Source organism: Bison bison, unplaced genomic scaffold (assembly GCF_000754665.1).
Source record: "Bison bison bison isolate TAMUID 2011002044 unplaced genomic scaffold, Bison_UMD1.0 scf7180017864061, whole genome shotgun sequence".
NCBI lineage: Eukaryota > Metazoa > Chordata > Mammalia > Artiodactyla > Bovidae > Bison > Bison bison.
The window spans coordinates 3,690,946-3,708,381 of record NW_011494633.1 but is presented as its reverse complement, the minus strand read 5'-3'; the positions used below and the strand labels follow the sequence as shown (position 1 = coordinate 3,708,381).

Below are 17,436 nucleotides of genomic sequence, written 5' to 3'. Positions count from 1 at the left end.
TGAAGCCTGGCTTGGAGAATTTTGAGCATTACTTTACTAGCGTGTGAGATGAGTACAGTTGTGCGGTAGTTTGAGCATTCTTTGGCATTGCCTTTCTTTGGGATTGGAATGAAAACTGACGTTTTCCAGTCCTGTGGCCACTGCTGAGTTTTCCAAATACTATCTTATCTCCCTAATAATAGTAGTTTTTGAGACATTTTCTCCCTGTAGTGATCACTATTTCTTCAAATACATTTTAGTTTTGTTGTGTGTTTCACTTTTGAATTAGAGGCTTTCCTCTAATTTAAGAGTGTGATGGTAAATACTTGATTGTCTGCCTCCTTTAAGAGTGAAATCCTAGAAAACAGGTTAGAAGTTCTGAATTAGTGGTTGGTGCTTCTTGTTTCTGGTATTCACTGTAGTGGTATCTGTAGGGCCGTTTCTGGGGTCTCCTAATGTCAGTATCTTGATTTATCTGGTCTTATTCAGGTTCCCTGTTGTCTGCCATTACTTTAGAAATCTATGATGAAAGAGGACTGGGGATGTTTAGAGACAGGGGCAGGTTCTATTCAGTGTAAATTTTCATTTAATTTCCCAATTTCCAGTATGGTACTTTCTGATAACTGTGTCCCCTGTCCTCCAGTTCAGGGATGTTATGTTTCACTCTCTCCAGGGAGGACAAGGCTCAGGGAGAGAGGATATGGGGATTAAACTGCTTCTTAAATAGATTTCCAGCCAGTCAGTCAGTCCTGATTTTAGCTCTGCCCTCATCACCACTTCCGGAGTTACCTGGGCTGCTGCCAAGTCCTGAATCTTTTTTGGGGCATGGTGATTCTGAGGTGTAATTTGGGTTACATCTTAGCTTTCCCTACTGCTGTCTTAGGAATTCAGTTTTCACTAGTCCGCTGAATAGATGATCACTCTTCTAAAATTTTATTGTGGTTATCTTTTCTTCGTGTTCTTTTTCTTGAAAATTCATTTTTTTAAAAAATTGCTGTACCATTCCTTAGTGGGATTTTTCAAAGAAGTTAAAGTAAATGTGTGTATTAAATCCGTTGTTTTTATTTGGGAGCTCTGTACTTTTTCATTGTGTATCAAACTCCTTATGTTATTCTTAATGGCTCACCTTTGTACATCTGTTTTTTTTTTTTTTTTCTCTGTACTTTGGTTACGGGAATCCAAGTCAACCTAATTTTGATGTTGTGAGATCTGTTTATTTGTGATAAAATCATTACTAATCAAGAGAAAACTGAGATAAAGGTAACTTCATGTATTTATTTCTTTTTTCCCCTAATATATTTGTTAATTGCGTAGCCTTTTTGATCCTTCACCAGGGTGTGAGGGCTGAGGAGAGGATTAGTAGAAAATAGTTTGATATTTAACACTTTCTTATTCTTGATACACATATAGATGATTTTATTAGTGGCTTTTAAACTGTGTGAGAGACCAGTTTTGACAGCTTGGATACTATGGATTTAGGTCTGTATTGAGTCTAGACTGGTTGACTCATTGATGCAAGTCCTGACAATTCTTCATTAGTCTTTATCCAGAGCTCTGAGGGGTTTTTTTGTTTTTTTTCCACTTAACTTTATTATTCTGACTAAGCCTTCAGAGATTATTAGGGGCAAGATACTAGATCCAGGAAGCCTTTTAAGAAATAAAGTTTATTGTTAGGCTGGTTAGCCCCTGAAATTTTACTTTGCTGACAAAAATTATACATATATTGAAAAAATTCTGTAAAAAATCACATAAATATTTACCTTGATAACTCTTAAAGCATATTCAGAATGGGGGCAACTGCTTAATGGGTATGAGATTTCCCTTTGGAGTGATGAAGATGTTTTCAGAGTAGATAGAGGTGGTGGTTGCGCATTGTAAATGCTCATTTTGAGATGGTTATTTTTATATGAGTTTGACTTTCAAAAACAATTGTTACTTATAATTTTATTAGCAATGTCTTATCTATAAGCCTTTGTGAATTGACTTTTTATTAAAAAATACATAATTTCTTATAAAACGTGTGTAACACACAAATAAGTGAAACTAAGATCATCAGTTATCTCAAATGACTGCTTGTAACTTTTTAATGGTGTTTATGTATTATTAATAACTTAAAAAACATGGAAATTATGTAAAAATGTGTAGACCACAATAAAATGTGTATTCATAAACTTCTTTAGAAAATGTTTCTATTTAATGTATAGCCTGCTTCTCTCTCTATTTTTTTAATACTCATGTACAATTTTATGTAAGTTATAAAGTCTTCCATCGTGTTAGGTATATCGTAATTTTTAAATGAATCTCCTATCTGTAGATATTTAGGATATATCATATTGTTTCCTTTTCTAAATACTTTTAGTATTGAACAGCATTGTAGCTAAATCTCAGTGTATTTTCATCAAATAATTTCCTGGAAGTGGAATTATTTGACTAAGGAGTATATAAGGTTTCAAGGCTGTGTGTATTGTCAAATTGCCATTAGAAATGTTGAACCAATTTTATGCAGTCATGCTTGGGAGTATATGAGCAGATAAAATTTATTACTGTTTTTATAATCTGAAAGGGTAAACAGTAAGACCAAACATTGAAATATCAGAAGTTAATGAATGCACAGAATGTTTGGCAACATACTTTGATTCCTCATTCTCTTAAAAATCATAGGAAGTGAATGCCTTATCAGCTATGTCTAGAGCTTTACAGCATTTATGTTGAGCAAAACAACACCCTAAATGTAAATTCTTACATAAAAACATTAAACTTTGAGTTTAATTTTTTAAAGATGTTACTTACATAAAATGAGACTGCCATTTTAAGTGTATAGTTTGATGAATTTTGGTAGTTGTATACAAATGTATAACCATTATCGCCATCGAAGTATGGAGCAGTTTCCTCACCCTAAAAAGCTTCTTTATAATCCTTTACGATTGATCCCTCCTCACCCACCCTCCCCCACTTCTACCCTGGGCAGCCAGTCATCTGCCTTCTGTCACTACAGTTTTATCTTTTCAAGAATGTCTTAAAATTGGAATGATAAGTGTATGATGTTTTGTGTTTGAGTTTTTTAGCCTAGCTAATTTTTGAGGTTCATTCACATTCTGGCACGTATTAGTATTTTAATCCTTTTTATTGTTGAGTACTATTCTGTGATATGGATACTTATTCACCTCTCAGTGAACATTTGGGTTGCTTCCAGTTTTTGGATGTTTGATACTGCTGTGAACATTTGCGTACACATCTTTGTGTGGACTTACGATTTTATTTCTTTTGGGTTAATATGTACAAATACAATTTCTGGATCATATCGTAACACTAATGTACGTTTAGCTTTGTAAGATAGAACCGAACTGTCTTCCTGCGTGGTGGTAGCTTTTGCATTGCCACCAGCAGTTTATGACAGTTGTAGTTGTTCCGCATCCTTACCAACAGGATGTCATCTTACTGCTAAGCCTTCACCTTCCACACTGGTGTGTAGTGGTATCTGTTGACTAATGTGATTATCGTAAACTTTGAATTTTAACATTTGCTTTGTGAGTGCCAGCACGTTTTGAAATAGTGGGACATGAAATAAGAATAGGCATACCTCATTTCATTGTGCTTTGCAGGTAATTTGTTTTTTACAGATAGAAGATTTGTGGCAATCCAGAATTGTCAGTCGATGTTTAGCATTAAAAATTTTTTTTAATTAAGATATGTACATCTTTTAAAGACACAATGCTATTGCACACTTAGACTCCATAGTTTAAACATTTACGTACACTGAGAAACCTAGAAACTTGTGTGACTTGCTTTATCATGGTGATCTGGAACTGAACCTGCAGTATCTCTGAGTTATGCCTATATGTATTCCCACTTTGTGAGAACTGAAGTGGACTGTGTAGGCTTATGTTCATGTGATTCTTATGTAATTAACAGTCCATCATACAGTGTATGACATGATTTTAGTAGTGAGATGCAGTCAATTTAAGTGTTTTTCTACCTACTTGAATACTTCTAGGTTTTTGTTTGGATCGTGCTTATTGTAGATCAGTGATTCTCAAGAAAAGCATTAAACATTGACTTGTGTTGATGAAAAAAAGACTGATGATTATGACTTGTATTTCTGAAGTTATGGCCCTGGAGTTTAAAATTCTTGTGTAATTGATTTAGAAATTTTAGAATTGAAGGACTAGATATAAAAGAAATACGATTATGAAAAAATGATTATTTGTCTGTTTTTGTTCTTTAGGATATCTTCATTCCATCTCCAAGTTTGGAAGAACGATCAAATGATGAGAAGAAGGGTAGGGAGTTGCATAGTTCAACTTTGACTGTTGAGTGTTCTAAAGCTTCAGAGACTGAACCAAAGAATTCCACTGAGGATCTGGGACTTTCTTTGACAGGGGATTCTTGTAAGTTAATGCTTTCTACAAGTGAGTATAGCCAGTCCCCAAAGATGGAGAGCTTGAGTTCTCACAGGCTTGATGAAGATGGAGAGAACACACAGATTGAGGATACTGAACCCATGTCTCCTGTTCTCAATTCTAAACTTGTTCCTGCTGAAAATGATAGTATCCTGCTTGATCCTGCACAAGAGGGCCAAGTAGAACTGAATCAGAATGATGACAAAGCAAAGGGGGACAACATAGGAACCAGGGTTGACATTAGTATTTTATCTGCCGGTTGCAAAGGCAGAGAAGAACCTGTAGCGGAAGACGTTTGTATTGATCTCACTTGTGATTCAGGCAGTCAGGCAGTTCCCTCTCCAGCTACTCGATCTGAGGCACTCTCAAGTGTGTTGGATCAGGAGGAAGCTATAGAAATTAAAGAACATCATCCAGAGGAGGGGTCTTCAGGGTCTGAGGTGGAAGAAATCCCTGAGACTCCTTGTGAAAGTCAAGGAGAGGAGCCCAAAGAAGAAAATATGGAGAGTGTCACATTGCATCTTTCTCTGACTGAAACGCAGTCTCAAGGGCTGGGTCTTCGGAAGGAAGTCCCCAAACAAGAATGCCAGGAAGCTATGGAAGTTGAAACCAGTGTGATAAGTATTGATTCTCCCCAGAAGCTTCCAGTACTTGAACAGGAATTGGAACATAAGGATCAGGAAGCATGGGAAGAAGCTACTTCAGAGGACTCGAGTGTTGTCATTGTAGATGTGAAGGAACCATCTCCCAGAGTTGATGTCTCTTCTGAACCTTTAGAGGGAGTGGAGAAATGCTCAGATTCTCAGTCGTGGGAGGATGATGCTCCAGAAATAGAACCATGTGCTGAGAATAGAGCAGATATCCAAGAAGAAAAGAGTGCAGAGTGTGAAGGAGATCGGAAATTAGTGACTGCAGAAAAAGAATCTGTAGAGGCAGACTCTCCACAGCCTCCTTTGACTTTAGTGAGAGCAGATGGTACTCTAGGACTTGAGCAGGAAATGCAGCAGACCCAACCACAAGAGAGAACCGATAGCACATTAAGGGAAGACTCAAAAGTGGCTAATGCAGAGCACGTGGACTCAGGTGTAGAGGCCCAGCAACTGGAGAAAGCCTCTGCCCAGGCTTCACAAAGCTTCTGTGAAAGCTCTAGTGGTGAGTGTGATTGTAAACTGTTCTGTGTTTCCAACCAAAAAGTATGATTTGGAATGGAAGGTAGGCGAGAACTGCATACTTGTTACATCAGGGCTGAAAATGAATTTGGATTTATGTTTGTGAGCAGCCAATAATTAAAATATGGGTTTTTTTCTTTTATAGCTTTAATTATTTGTGGAATCAGATCATTTGAAGTTTTTATCAGCTTTAGAACTCAGGTGTAATTAGCATGGATTTTCTAAGTATTTAGAAAATTGTACCAATCTGGTATTTTCTACTTAAGTCTCAGCCTTGCTCCATGTTTTTATATTTGGACAGTGGCCTTGAAGTACAGGGACCTTTTTTGATTACGTTACGCAGTTAAATCATGTTCAAAAAAAGTGTGGTGGTCTCTTCCTTACGGATATTCAGTTTCTAACAGTGGTTCAACGTATATACATCTTAAACCTTTAACTGGGAAAGTTTTAGTTTGTGTGCTTTATTTTATTTTTTTTTAAGTTTCATTTATTTTTGGCTGTGCTTGGTCTTTGTTGCTTTGCTGGGCTTTATGTAGTTGTGGTGAGCAGGCTTCTCATTGTGGTGGCTTCTCTTGTTGCAAAGCACTGGTTCTAGGTTGCTTGGGTTTCAGTAGTTTTGGCTCGTGGGCTCAATAGTTGTGTTGCACGGGCCTAGTTGCTCCACAGCATGTGGAATCTTCCCAGACCAGGGATTGAACCCGTGTCCTCTGCATTGGCAGGCAGATTCTTAACCACTGGACCACCAGGGAAGTCCCTTTATCTATTTTATACAGTCCAGAAAGAGAATAATAGCTTATTTCTGAAATATGTCTAGAATATCATGTCTGACATTAGCTGAAAAGAATTCAAACTTTCTGAATGCCCAAAGTCAGTATAATTTAAAAACAAAACAAACCAAAAGACCAAAATACAGACTTAAGAAAGCAAGTTTCTAAAGATAATGGAAATGAGAAGCAATGTTTAGGTAGCATCATGGCTATTAGTATGGGTGATGATACCTTTTCCTGGTTCTAGTTTATACCTCTTGTCTAGGAGTGATTGTTAGTACTTTTTTCATCTCAAAATTGCTCCCTTTCATTAGATTTGATGTTCATTTTTTTTTTTTTTTCCTTTTTAGAACAAGAAATGAAAAGTAGCTGAAAGGAGGTTAAGGGGTGTTGGGTTCAGTCTCTCTTTCCTAAAGTCCTGTGCCTAGTTAATGATTGAAGTGGGACTAGAACCTCGGTCTCCTGATTCCTAAGTCTGTGCTTTTACCTCCTGTAAAAACCATATGATATGTGCTTCGTTGCTCAGTCGTGTCCAACTCTGAGACCCCATGAACTGGAGCCTGCCAGCCTCCTCTTGTCCATGGGGATTCTCCAGGCAAGAATACTGGAGTGCGTTGTCATTTTCTCCTCTAGAGGAATCTTCCCAACCCAGGGATGTAACCCAGGTCTCCCGCATTGCAGGCAACTTGTTCACCGTCTGAGCCACCAGGGAAGCCCCAAACTGTATTATACCGTTTCTCTAATTCTGCTGAGTTATGGCAAAGAACTATCTGAATGACCTAGTATTCTACATTATTAAAGACTTTTATAGTTTAATTTTATCTAAGTACTGTTATCAATCTAAGTCACGTTTTTTAGGAAAGGTGCTTTAGTTGTACAGAAAGAATTGTGGATTGGGGAAAGAGGGAGACTTCAGGCAGGCAAAGTAATCGATAGGCTCTTGTGATAATCCGGAAATGGGGCTTTGAAGACCAGATAATGGCACTGCTACCCATATAAGCCAATATCTATTAGGTTGTAGTGATGCACTGGATCAGTAGTGCTAAGATAACTTTTCATAAATGATATTCTGTAATTAATGCTTGCATATTACATTCGCATATTGTGGTTTGTCATGTAGAAGGCTCTACTTAAAGATTTTATACAGATTTTCAAAAGTCTGAATGGTTAATCATAATGTGAAGGATAGTTCCTGTCAAGAGAGAACAGATGGTTGTACTGGGAATGAACATTCTGTAAAATAGTCTTCAGAGTGTATGACGCTTTGTGAGGTGTATTTGTTTTTTAATTTCTATATCTTTAAGTTCTTTAGTAATTTGAAGGACTTAACTTTTTAAAGAGTTGCCAGAGAATGAATGCTTACCTACCAGCCCATTTCATTTTGCTATAACTATGGTGGAATTCTTTGCCAGTTAGATGGGACGTTGAGACTTTCCACTCTGCTCTTCACAGTTTCTTAAGCAGCACATGTGAACTTTTCATCCTTGTGGGAACCTGTGATACAGAGCTAGTTGGTTAGAAGCCTGGACTGCTGATTGGTGTCTGAAGTGGGGGCAATCTTGTGGACCCGAGCCTTTAATTTGTGGGATTTGATGCTATCTCTGTGTTTCCCTGTTGGCACAGATGGTAAAGAATCTGCCTGCAATGCAGAAGACCTGGCTTGGATTCCTGGGTCGGGAAGATCCCCTGGAGAAGGGAATGGCTACCCACTCCAGCATTCTTCCCTGGAGAATTCCATGTGTAGAAGCCTGGTGGGCCATAGCCCATGGGGTTGCAAAGAGTCAGACACAACTGAGTGACTAACACTAACTGGGTAGACAGTGTCAGAATTAACCTTTGTACAGCACCCACTAAATGTCCCCTGGGAATCAGAGAATTGCTTGGTGATCTGGAAAGGACATTAGACAAATAACTTTCATAAGGAATAGTGACTGGGTAAGCCATATTATAGTTATTCTGAGCCATTCCAGGAAGCTAAGTATAACTTTTCACATGCCAGATTTAAGAACAGCAGTTTGGCATAATTCTTTTTTTCTCCCAAACTTAGTCATTTTATTAAAAGAGATAATTAGGAATTCAAAAAATGTGATTTTGGCCATTTGCTAATTCTGATTAGAAAGTTGGAATGGAGACCTAGTTAAAAAATAAAGTTTTGTTTCTAGACAAATGTTCGTTAATGACCAATATATCTACAATGGGAATGCTCATACATGTGAGATTTACCATTGCACTGCTATGGCCTAGAACTGGTTAGTACTGCTGAATTGTGAAACCTGTATATTTCTTGTAGAACCAATGAGTATTTTGAAGTCCTTTTAGCTCATGAAATCCTTTGTCTGCTCTTTGAGTAGATTGTAAATTACAAGTATTAACATCAGACTTTAACATAGAGAAATCCTACAGGCTGCTAAAGCTTGTAAGTGAACTCCTTGAGATAACATTACACAAGATTAAGATGTCTAGATTTGAAACTATCCAGCTTACTTACTGTCTTGGGGCTCAGATGTGTCTGTGCTCCTTGTGACCCCATGTTCCTCAGGACCTCCGAGCTTTTGGGCTTCCTCTGTTTGCCTGTTCCCTAGTTGTCTGCTTTGTGTCAGTTCTGTTGATGAGCAGAGAGAACAGTAGGACGTTGGTTGAGAGGCCTGATGTGGGAGGGGGGTTGGGAATGAGGCAGAATTGGGGAGCAAAGGAAAAGAGTAATTGGGATATTTCTTGCAGTTCTCCTCACTTTTGCCTTTCGTGTACTTACGTTTTGATTTCCTTTTTGTTTATCATCGGTTTTTTTTTTTGTTTGTTTGTTTCTTGCTTTCTCCAGAAACTCCATTTCATTTTACTTTGCCTAAAGAAGGTGATATTATTCCACCATTGACTGGTGCAACTCCACCTCTTATTGGGCACCTAAAATTGGAGCCCAAGAGACACAGTACTCCTATTGGTGAGTGATTAAATGTAATGATGTTTAAAGCAGAATTTCTGAGATACCATTCTGTACGCCAGTGATTCTTTTATATCTGAGGAGTTGGGCCTGCCTGATGAGATTGATTTTTGTCTTAGGAAGAATAAGATTATGGTGTCTGGTTCCATGAGTTAACTCCCAGGAAATGTGAGCAGTGATGAGAGGAAGGAAAGGATACAGTGAAGGAAGGAAGGAAGAATATCTATGAGGATTTTATTCTGTTACTTGCAAGGCCATAGTATCTGAGTGTTAAACAGTGGTTTAGAGCTGTTTTATAAGGAAGGGAAAGCAGGTAGGGTAGAAATACTGTTTACTTAGGACCCTGGCTAATCAGTCTGCTGCTGCTTGACAGGGCAAGAAAATTGAGATCCTCCTTCCCTGAAGCAGCTAGTAGTCTTCTACATTAACCTATTTGTTTTCTCTAGTCAGTGCTGGGAGGTAACAGTCATGCCGTCTGGAGTCTCCTGCTACCTATGCCTGATGCTGGCAGATGTGGGTTGGCTGAGGGCTCATGCAGCATCCTTTGTCCAGATGCAGAAGTGGAACTGAATCCTGTTGCTCTTCTTAAGACCAGGTGTCAGTACTAGTGCGTAGTTGTTGATACTTGTGACAGGATCTATCCTAGGAATCCTCTTCAGTCCTGCAGAGCTGTGGAGCCAAACAGACAAACTGATGACTTTGAATTGTTATTTTTCATGTTTGTATTTTAGTGTTCTTTCTTTCTTCCCCCTGCCTCCCTTCTTTCAGGTATTAGCAACTATCCAGAAAGCACCATAACAACCAGTGATGTCATGTCAGAAAGCATGGTGGAGACCAACGATCCCATACCTGGGAATGAAAAAGGAGATTCTGGGGCTGCCCCAGAAATGGGTGATCAGTTGTGTCTGAGAATGAAATTGGTCAGTCCTGAGACTGAGGCAAGTGAAGAGTCTTTGCAGTTTAGCCTGGAAAGTAAGTTTTAATTTATGTTAATCTTGGGTAACTAGTGGCTCCAGATCTTCTGGAATTATTTTTTTTCTTCTGGTTTTAATGATTGAAACTTCTGGAAATGTTATTTGTAAAGTCTTATTCTCATGAATTTTAATTCTTTGTTTTTGCTAGTCACTGTCATGTTACTGAAGATGCTCCATTTTATAATCTCTATGGTACTGCTTGTATCTCTGTATTAAACTTGTGTCTATATAAAGTAATTGGTTTTCATAGTCAGAAATGTTTGAGTTCAGAAGTGACTAGAAAATGTAGGATTGTGGATTCAGGTTGTAGGTTTAAGTTGACTTTCCCACATTAATTGCAAGTTGTTTGGTATGGCTGGAATACAGAGAAGGTACAAGGGAATGGCTGCAAAGTCAGGACTGGATTCTGGAAGGCCTTTTACATCATGCTGAAAAGCTGAAGAATTTTAAGCCGGGGAGTAATACGGTCAGATTTGCTTCTTTTAAAGGATCAGTTGATTGTTTGAAAAATCTGTGCATCATTCCTTTCCTTGCCCATTTTCTGTTCTGCTGCCTGGCAAATGCAGTCTTTAACCAGGAAGTGGGATCATTAGTAGTGGTTCAGAGATGAGGGGATGAATTTGAGAGATAAATAGCAGAATAGAGGGGATCTTGGGACCAGTTAAATATGGAAATAATACAAGAAAAAATATAGAATGACTTTACATCCACATTTTGTTTTCATGATAGCACTCTGTAGTAGATCTTATTTCCATTTTGTTGATGAGAAAACTGAGAGAGGTTTTAAACCTACTGTTACAGTAATTGGTAAGAGGTGGAGCAGGAGTTTCAATCAGATCCATCTGACTCTAAATGGGATTTAATGGAGTTAGGAGAGGAAAAAGTTTTATCAAGGAGATTGTAAAGGAATATTACTCTAGATAAGGAGAATATTCCTTATCTTAGATAAGAAATATTCCTAGATAAGAGGGCTAGGAGAGTATAAAGCCATGGAAGCCTGTGAGGAGGAGAGTTAAAATGTCACATGCCGAAGTGAGGTCTAGAAAGATATATCTGGAAATGTACATTAGACTTGGCAGTTAGGATTCATTGGGTGACTCTAGAAAGAACTATTTCAGTACAGTGGTTGGGTGGGACCTGTCCTGACAGTAATTGAGGAGTAAAGGGGAGGAGAAGAGGCAGCAAATGTATTCTACTTTTGAGAAGTTGAGGTAAGAAAGGAAGAGAAAATAACAGCAAGTTAGAGGGGAATATAGAACTGAAGGAGGTTTGTTTTTTTTTTCAGGCTGAGGGATACCTAAGGAGGTTTAGAGATTGAAAGGAAATCTCCAAAGGGGAAATGGGTTAAAAATGAGATTCTTGAGAGAGAGAGATGAAAGGGGAGTTTTCAAAGACTGCAGATAGAGTGGGTGGACCTGATAAGAACTCTGATTCTATGAGATTGAAGAAAAGAAATTTTAGCTCTGTATTTTGAGTTCTTATTATATGCCACATATATATGCCATACATGTACAGCTCATTAAAGCTGATAACAAACCTGTAAAGTAGATCCTGTTGTTATCCTCATTTTATAGGTAAGGAAACTGAGGCACAGAAAGGTTGAGCTTGTTCCCTAGAGTCACACAGCTAGTAAATGAAGTAGCCTGAATTCAAAGTAGTTCCAAGAACCAGAAGTCTGGTTCTGAATTAGAGTGCAGTTCTGCTTCTCAGTGCTTATTGATTTGAAAATTTAGAACCTCAGTAGAAATAAAGTATAACATTTTCATCATTATTGTCATCTTCTCTGAAATCAGATAGGACTTAGTAAGAGAGTACACGATAGCTTTGATTCTTTAGATTTGAAGTTAAAATTGGGAAGACCTTAAATGGAGCTAAATGTTAAAGATGACCATATTAGTAAATTTTACTACCTTTCCTGATAATCAGGTACCATACTAATAGTTTTCCCCATTTTATCCTCACAACAAACCTATGAGGGTTGGTCGTGTAGCTTGTGGGATATTAGTTTCCAGACCAGGGGTTGAACCCCAGTCCACAGCAGTGGAAGTGCAGTCTTAACCACTAGACCACCAGGGAGTCCCTGGGTTGGTCCTATTTTGAGGAAACTGACTCAAAATGAAGTTTATCCCCAGCTTGGACTGCTAAGTGCTGGAGCCAGGGCCTGAGCCAGGTTTCTGTTGCAGAGCCAGGCCTCTGACCACCAAGCTTCAGCTGCCTCCTTGATGAACTGTTCAAATTATATTGGGTTATGACTGTTTTAGAAATGTTTTAAAGTATTTATTATTTTTTCTAAGGCTAGAATTAATGGTAAATGAACACATTTTAATCCTGTGGCATTGCTTTGAGAACATGGAATTCTTTTCAGTATGACCTTTAATTTTTTACTACAGGTTCTTTCTTATTTTTCAAATATCTGTCCCAAAAGCTCTTTGGAAAGAATTTGAGTATCTTCTGTGTGTGGGTTCTCTTAACACTATTTAAAATTTGTGCAATTTTCCTGCATAATTACTAAAGTTTTTTCTTTTTAAAAACATTTTATTGAAGTAGAGATGAATTACAATGTTGTGTTAGTTTCACATTTATAAACTTTCTCAGAAGTTTCTTTAAATTTGTTTTGAAATTTTTAAATAGAATTTTTTTTTTACTACATGATTTTTTTACTTAGAGGTAATTCAGAAATTTCGTTTTCGGTAAATCTTCTTAGTAATTCATTATATTGTATTTCTGGAGAAACTGAGTAGTCTTCTGTAGGGAGTTTGAAAGAAAATCAGTGGAAGTGAGAAAGACATGTCATTAAATTTTAAGAAATCTTTTCATGTTCACTTTTTATTCTTACTCATTTCCTTTTTATTATTTGTTGCAAATACTAGTAGATCAGGTTTTTATTTTTATGATTTTTTTCAATGTCATAGTGAAAAGAGGCCTTCAATAGCTTCAGAAATTCAAGCATTATTTTAGAGTATCATTGGGGCTGAACAGGTTTTTAAGAGGTCTTAAGGTGTGATACTGAGTTCTGTTTCTCTTTCCTTTCTTTTGTTTTTATTCAGAGCCAGCAGCTGGTGAAAGGAAAAATGGATCTACTGCTGTTGCTGAGGCTGTTGCCAGGTAACCAGAGCTGGTTGCTATTTAGAGGAGTTTAATATACAAAGCCACTGGTAATGAGGGGAAGATAATTTATCAAGAAAGGAAAAAAATTTGAAACAAAACTTGAGCATAAACCATGTAGCAGTGTGTTGAATCTAACCGTAGGCTTTCTTATTAATACTTTAATAAAGCTTTGGCTATATTTAGAACTAAGATATTTAATGGTGTTTCCCTTTTGTCCTTTTGTTCATGTGAGAGTGCCTTTTTTCTTTGGTGAGGAAACAGGAAGCTAACAGAGGTAGCCATAGACCTTATTCTTCCTGAGGTCTGCCCTCGCCAGCCCAAGCCTCAGGCCGTGTTCTTTTCTGGTGCCAAATTAGCTACCGTCCTGTTGTTTTCGCTTTGTCACGGATGCTGTCATAGTTTGAATATGACCCCATCCTGAGGCTCTGGTGGTAAGCTTTGCCATCTGGTGGCCGTGAGAATAGAATTGTTTCATTGGTTTCTTGTGTGAGTCATCCAGTATGAAAATACCAGCAGTGGTTGTTGAAGTATAGGTGAGGATTCTTAAATCAGTCTAGACACGTGCTATAAATAAGTAAAGCAGTCTAGGTGCAAGAGCGTGAAATGTTGACGACGACGGCCAACCGATCGTGTGTCTCGTTTTAAAGGAGGGTAGCCCGTATTCATTTCCAGCCAGTCATTACCATGCAGACTTACTGTTGCGAAATCTTTAAATTTGTAAAGAGAAAATATAAATTTTTAAAAATAAAATTTCCTGCTTGGTGGGTCATCTAAAACTGTTGTTGACTAAGTTGTCTTTGGACTAAATTTGATCCTCAGTTGTAAGTGATCCATCTGAATCCTTTGATTTGTGTCAATCTTTGTATAGAGAGAGTAATTATTTTCTGGTATTTTACATATTTAATTTGAAAGATAAGTACCTTTGACTCCTTATTAGTTGAAGACTCTTTAATGTTGTGTTGAAGAAAATGGAGTTTATACTTGATCTTTCAGTTTTAACAAAATTGTTAAAATCCAGCACAACTTGTTATCACTTTGTACATGTACTTGTTAAGAGGGAACAGTATATGCTGCTGAAACTTTCTGGACCCTTTGGGTGGAATGTAGGGATGGAAAAATAGAGAAAAGCCTGAGGCAGAGAGTTGGATTGGAGGATCACAGAATGAGAGTCACTGATACTGTTTTGAAGCAAATTTTATATAGGAGAATCCAGATTTTAAGAATCTTTGACTTTACCACTGGGTTCACCATAGGTAATCGTTTAAAGTAAGCTCTGTTCCTTTCAATTCAATCGTTCAATTGTGTCCGACTCTTTGCGACCCCATGGGACTGCAGCACGCCAGGCTTCCCTGCCCATCAACTCCCAGAGCTTGCTCAAACTCATGTCCATCAAGTCGGTGATGGACTCTGTTAGAGTATTTTAAATGCTATCTCTGTGTTTAGGTGAAGCAGTACCACTCTGTTTTTAAGTGTTGTCTGTAGCTGGACACTGTTCAGATTACTTGCTTCCATCTTGTCTCTCTCTCACATTTCATTATTGAAGATTTCATGAATATACAGAAGTAAAGAGAATAGTATCATGAACTGCTATGAATTCATCACCCAGGGTCAAAAATTAACAACTTACAGCTAGTCTTGATTCATTTATAAATGCTTCCCACACTCTCCACTCCACTTGATTTTTTTAAAGCTAATTCTAGCATTGTATCATTTTTATCTTTAAATATTTCAATGCTGTCTCTAAAAGATAAGAAATCTTTAATTTCAACTTAACCACAGTACTATTATCATGCTTTTAAAATTGCCATTGATTCCTAATGTCATCAAATATTTGGTATTCAGATTTTTCATATTCAGAGAAAGAATTTTATTCTCTCTGTACCTAAAAGGATAATTTTCAGAGGTACTTTTCCTTTCACAGTTAACACAGTGTATTGCTTTAATTTATTTCTTAGTTCCCAGAAGACCATGTCTGTGTTTAGCTGTGTCTGTGAAGCCGGGCAAGAGGATGAGGCTCGAAATCAGAATTCCTCCTCTGCACCCATCAGGCGAGCATTATTTTCATAGCGTCTTTTGGGCTATATGGATTCACAAAATGATTGGTAACAAAATCTAGAATATACTGCTACTGTTTTGTGAACTTGAGCTTACTGTTTTATTTGAGGGACTGTGATATATTCTAGGTAGATTTATAAATGAGATGTAATGAAAAGTTTTATTAAATATTTCATAAATAGATTTTTGTCTTTATCTGCTAGTTTTATCAATTTAAAATTATTCAGTCTTCATAACTTATAAAAATATATCATCCTGAATTTCTAAGATTCTCTTTTACTTAGTTTTGAACATGTTTACTTTTAACAGAATTTTTATTTTCCATTAGTTTCCCATACAGCAAAATGGGATGTTTGACAGCTCAAATTTAAAGTTTATCAGGCTTGATGCAATTAAAGTTTTCCAATAATTTCTTTACTCCATTATCTCTTAGACCAGCTATGAAGCTTGGAAAAATTTTTTGAGTTACAAAGTATTTCTTCTGTATTAGAAAAGTATCTTGTTTGGAATATGTGGTTCTTATATTTAGTGTAGGAGAAATAAGTAATGGCAGTGGAATAAGTTTGTATCTTCATTAGGAATCTTATATCTCTAGAATTCAGTAATTTGTAATTAGGGACTAGAATAATGTATTGTCATCAGCTATATTCTTAATAGTGTTATTTGTAACTTTTTTTTTTTTTTTGGCTGTTTGTAACCTGCCGGGCGGTCTTAGTTCTCCAACCAGAGATTGAACCTAGACTCTTGGCACTCGAGTCCTAATTCCCTGCAACATAATTTCTGTGTTCCTTATTGGTAGAAATATTGAAGAGAAGCACATCAGTGCTTTTACTAAACATTCTGATGATTACATGTGAACTTGTTGGTATTCTTGGGAATCAGATAGTCCAGATCACATCCTTTGTTGTGATCACATCCTTTGTTGTATCAGGAAACTGAAGTACCACCTTGTATGTTTTCAAAAGTAGTGTGGTCTTGGCCCAGCAATTAGGAAACTTATTGATTGCATTGTATTGCCTTCCTGTTTTATTAGATGGTTTATAATAGAATAGGATGCTGATGATTGTTGTTTAACCTTGATGGAAGAAGGGCCTGAGAATTCAGGTGATCTTGATTCCAGGTCCCCTCCGGCAGACCTACCTACGCTCAGAACAGAATGGTTAAACGTTTATTAAATATGGAGGTTAATTCTTCCATATTTCACTTTGGATGAATTTTACCCAGGCTTTTTCTGCTAAAATTCGCTATTTTTTGGCATCAGTTTCCAAACCTAACATATAGTGACCAGAGTAGAATTGTGTAGCCTAATCTAATGAAGAAAAGGAAGTGTGGTCCTTCTTAAAATTATTGAGTTTCTTTTGTCTGTCTCTTTTCTGGTGCTAAAATTTCCTTCTTCAGTGTTTTGTGGGATATATACATCTTTGTGATAGATGTTTCTTGGAGGAAAGTTTGATTTGCACATTTTTTATTTGATGCTAACACAAGAAAGAGAAGTAGCAAAAATCTGATATTTGACTGGAATCTGCTGAATGTTGCTGCTGTTGCAATGAGATACCTTTAGTCTTTAGAGAGATAGGAATTGTTCTGATTAACAGTTTTGGGGGAAAAGGCAGCCTGTTATTTTTCAAATTAGGAATTAAAATGTCAAAAATAAAATGAAGCTTTGTTTTAAAACTGAAATTATATTCAGAAGTTATGCCCTAAATAGTTTCTGAGGGAAAATGGTTTTTCCAGTAGTCATGTATGGATATGAGAGTTGGACTATAAAGAAAGCTGAGTGCTTAAAAAAAAAAAAAAAGCTGAGTGCTGAAGAATTGATGCTTTTGAAGTGTGGTGTTGGAGAAGACTCTTGAGAGTCCCTTGGACTGCAAGGAGATCCAACCAGTCCATCCTAAAGGAGGTCAGTCCTGGGTGTTCATTGGTAGGACTGATGTTGAAGCTGAAACTCCAGTACTTTGGCCACCTGATGCAAAGAACTGACTCATTTGTAAAGACCCTGATGCTGGGAAAGATTGAGGGCAGGAGGAGAAGGGCACGACAGAGGAT

At 37.2% G+C, this 17,436-nt stretch overlaps 1 protein-coding gene across 5 annotated transcripts in view; it reads left to right on the top strand.

The window, feature by feature from the left end:
• TP53BP1 (tumor protein p53 binding protein 1) overlaps positions 1–17,436 on the top strand; it is a 68,111-nt gene that overhangs the window by 21,316 nt on the left and 29,359 nt on the right. For 3 of the 5 annotated variants that reach the window (XM_010836144.1, XM_010836145.1, XM_010836141.1), the window contains exons 12-16: positions 4,205–5,531; positions 9,134–9,253; positions 10,022–10,225; positions 13,275–13,332; positions 15,291–15,383. In XM_010836144.1, the coding sequence (XP_010834446.1) occupies positions 4,205–5,531; positions 9,134–9,253; positions 10,022–10,225; positions 13,275–13,332; positions 15,291–15,383 (1,802 nt within the window). The remainder of the gene's footprint in view (positions 1–4,204; positions 5,532–9,133; positions 9,254–10,021; positions 10,226–13,274; positions 13,333–15,290; positions 15,384–17,436) is intronic. The other 2 variants (XM_010836143.1, XM_010836142.1) reach the window with 2 other exon arrangements.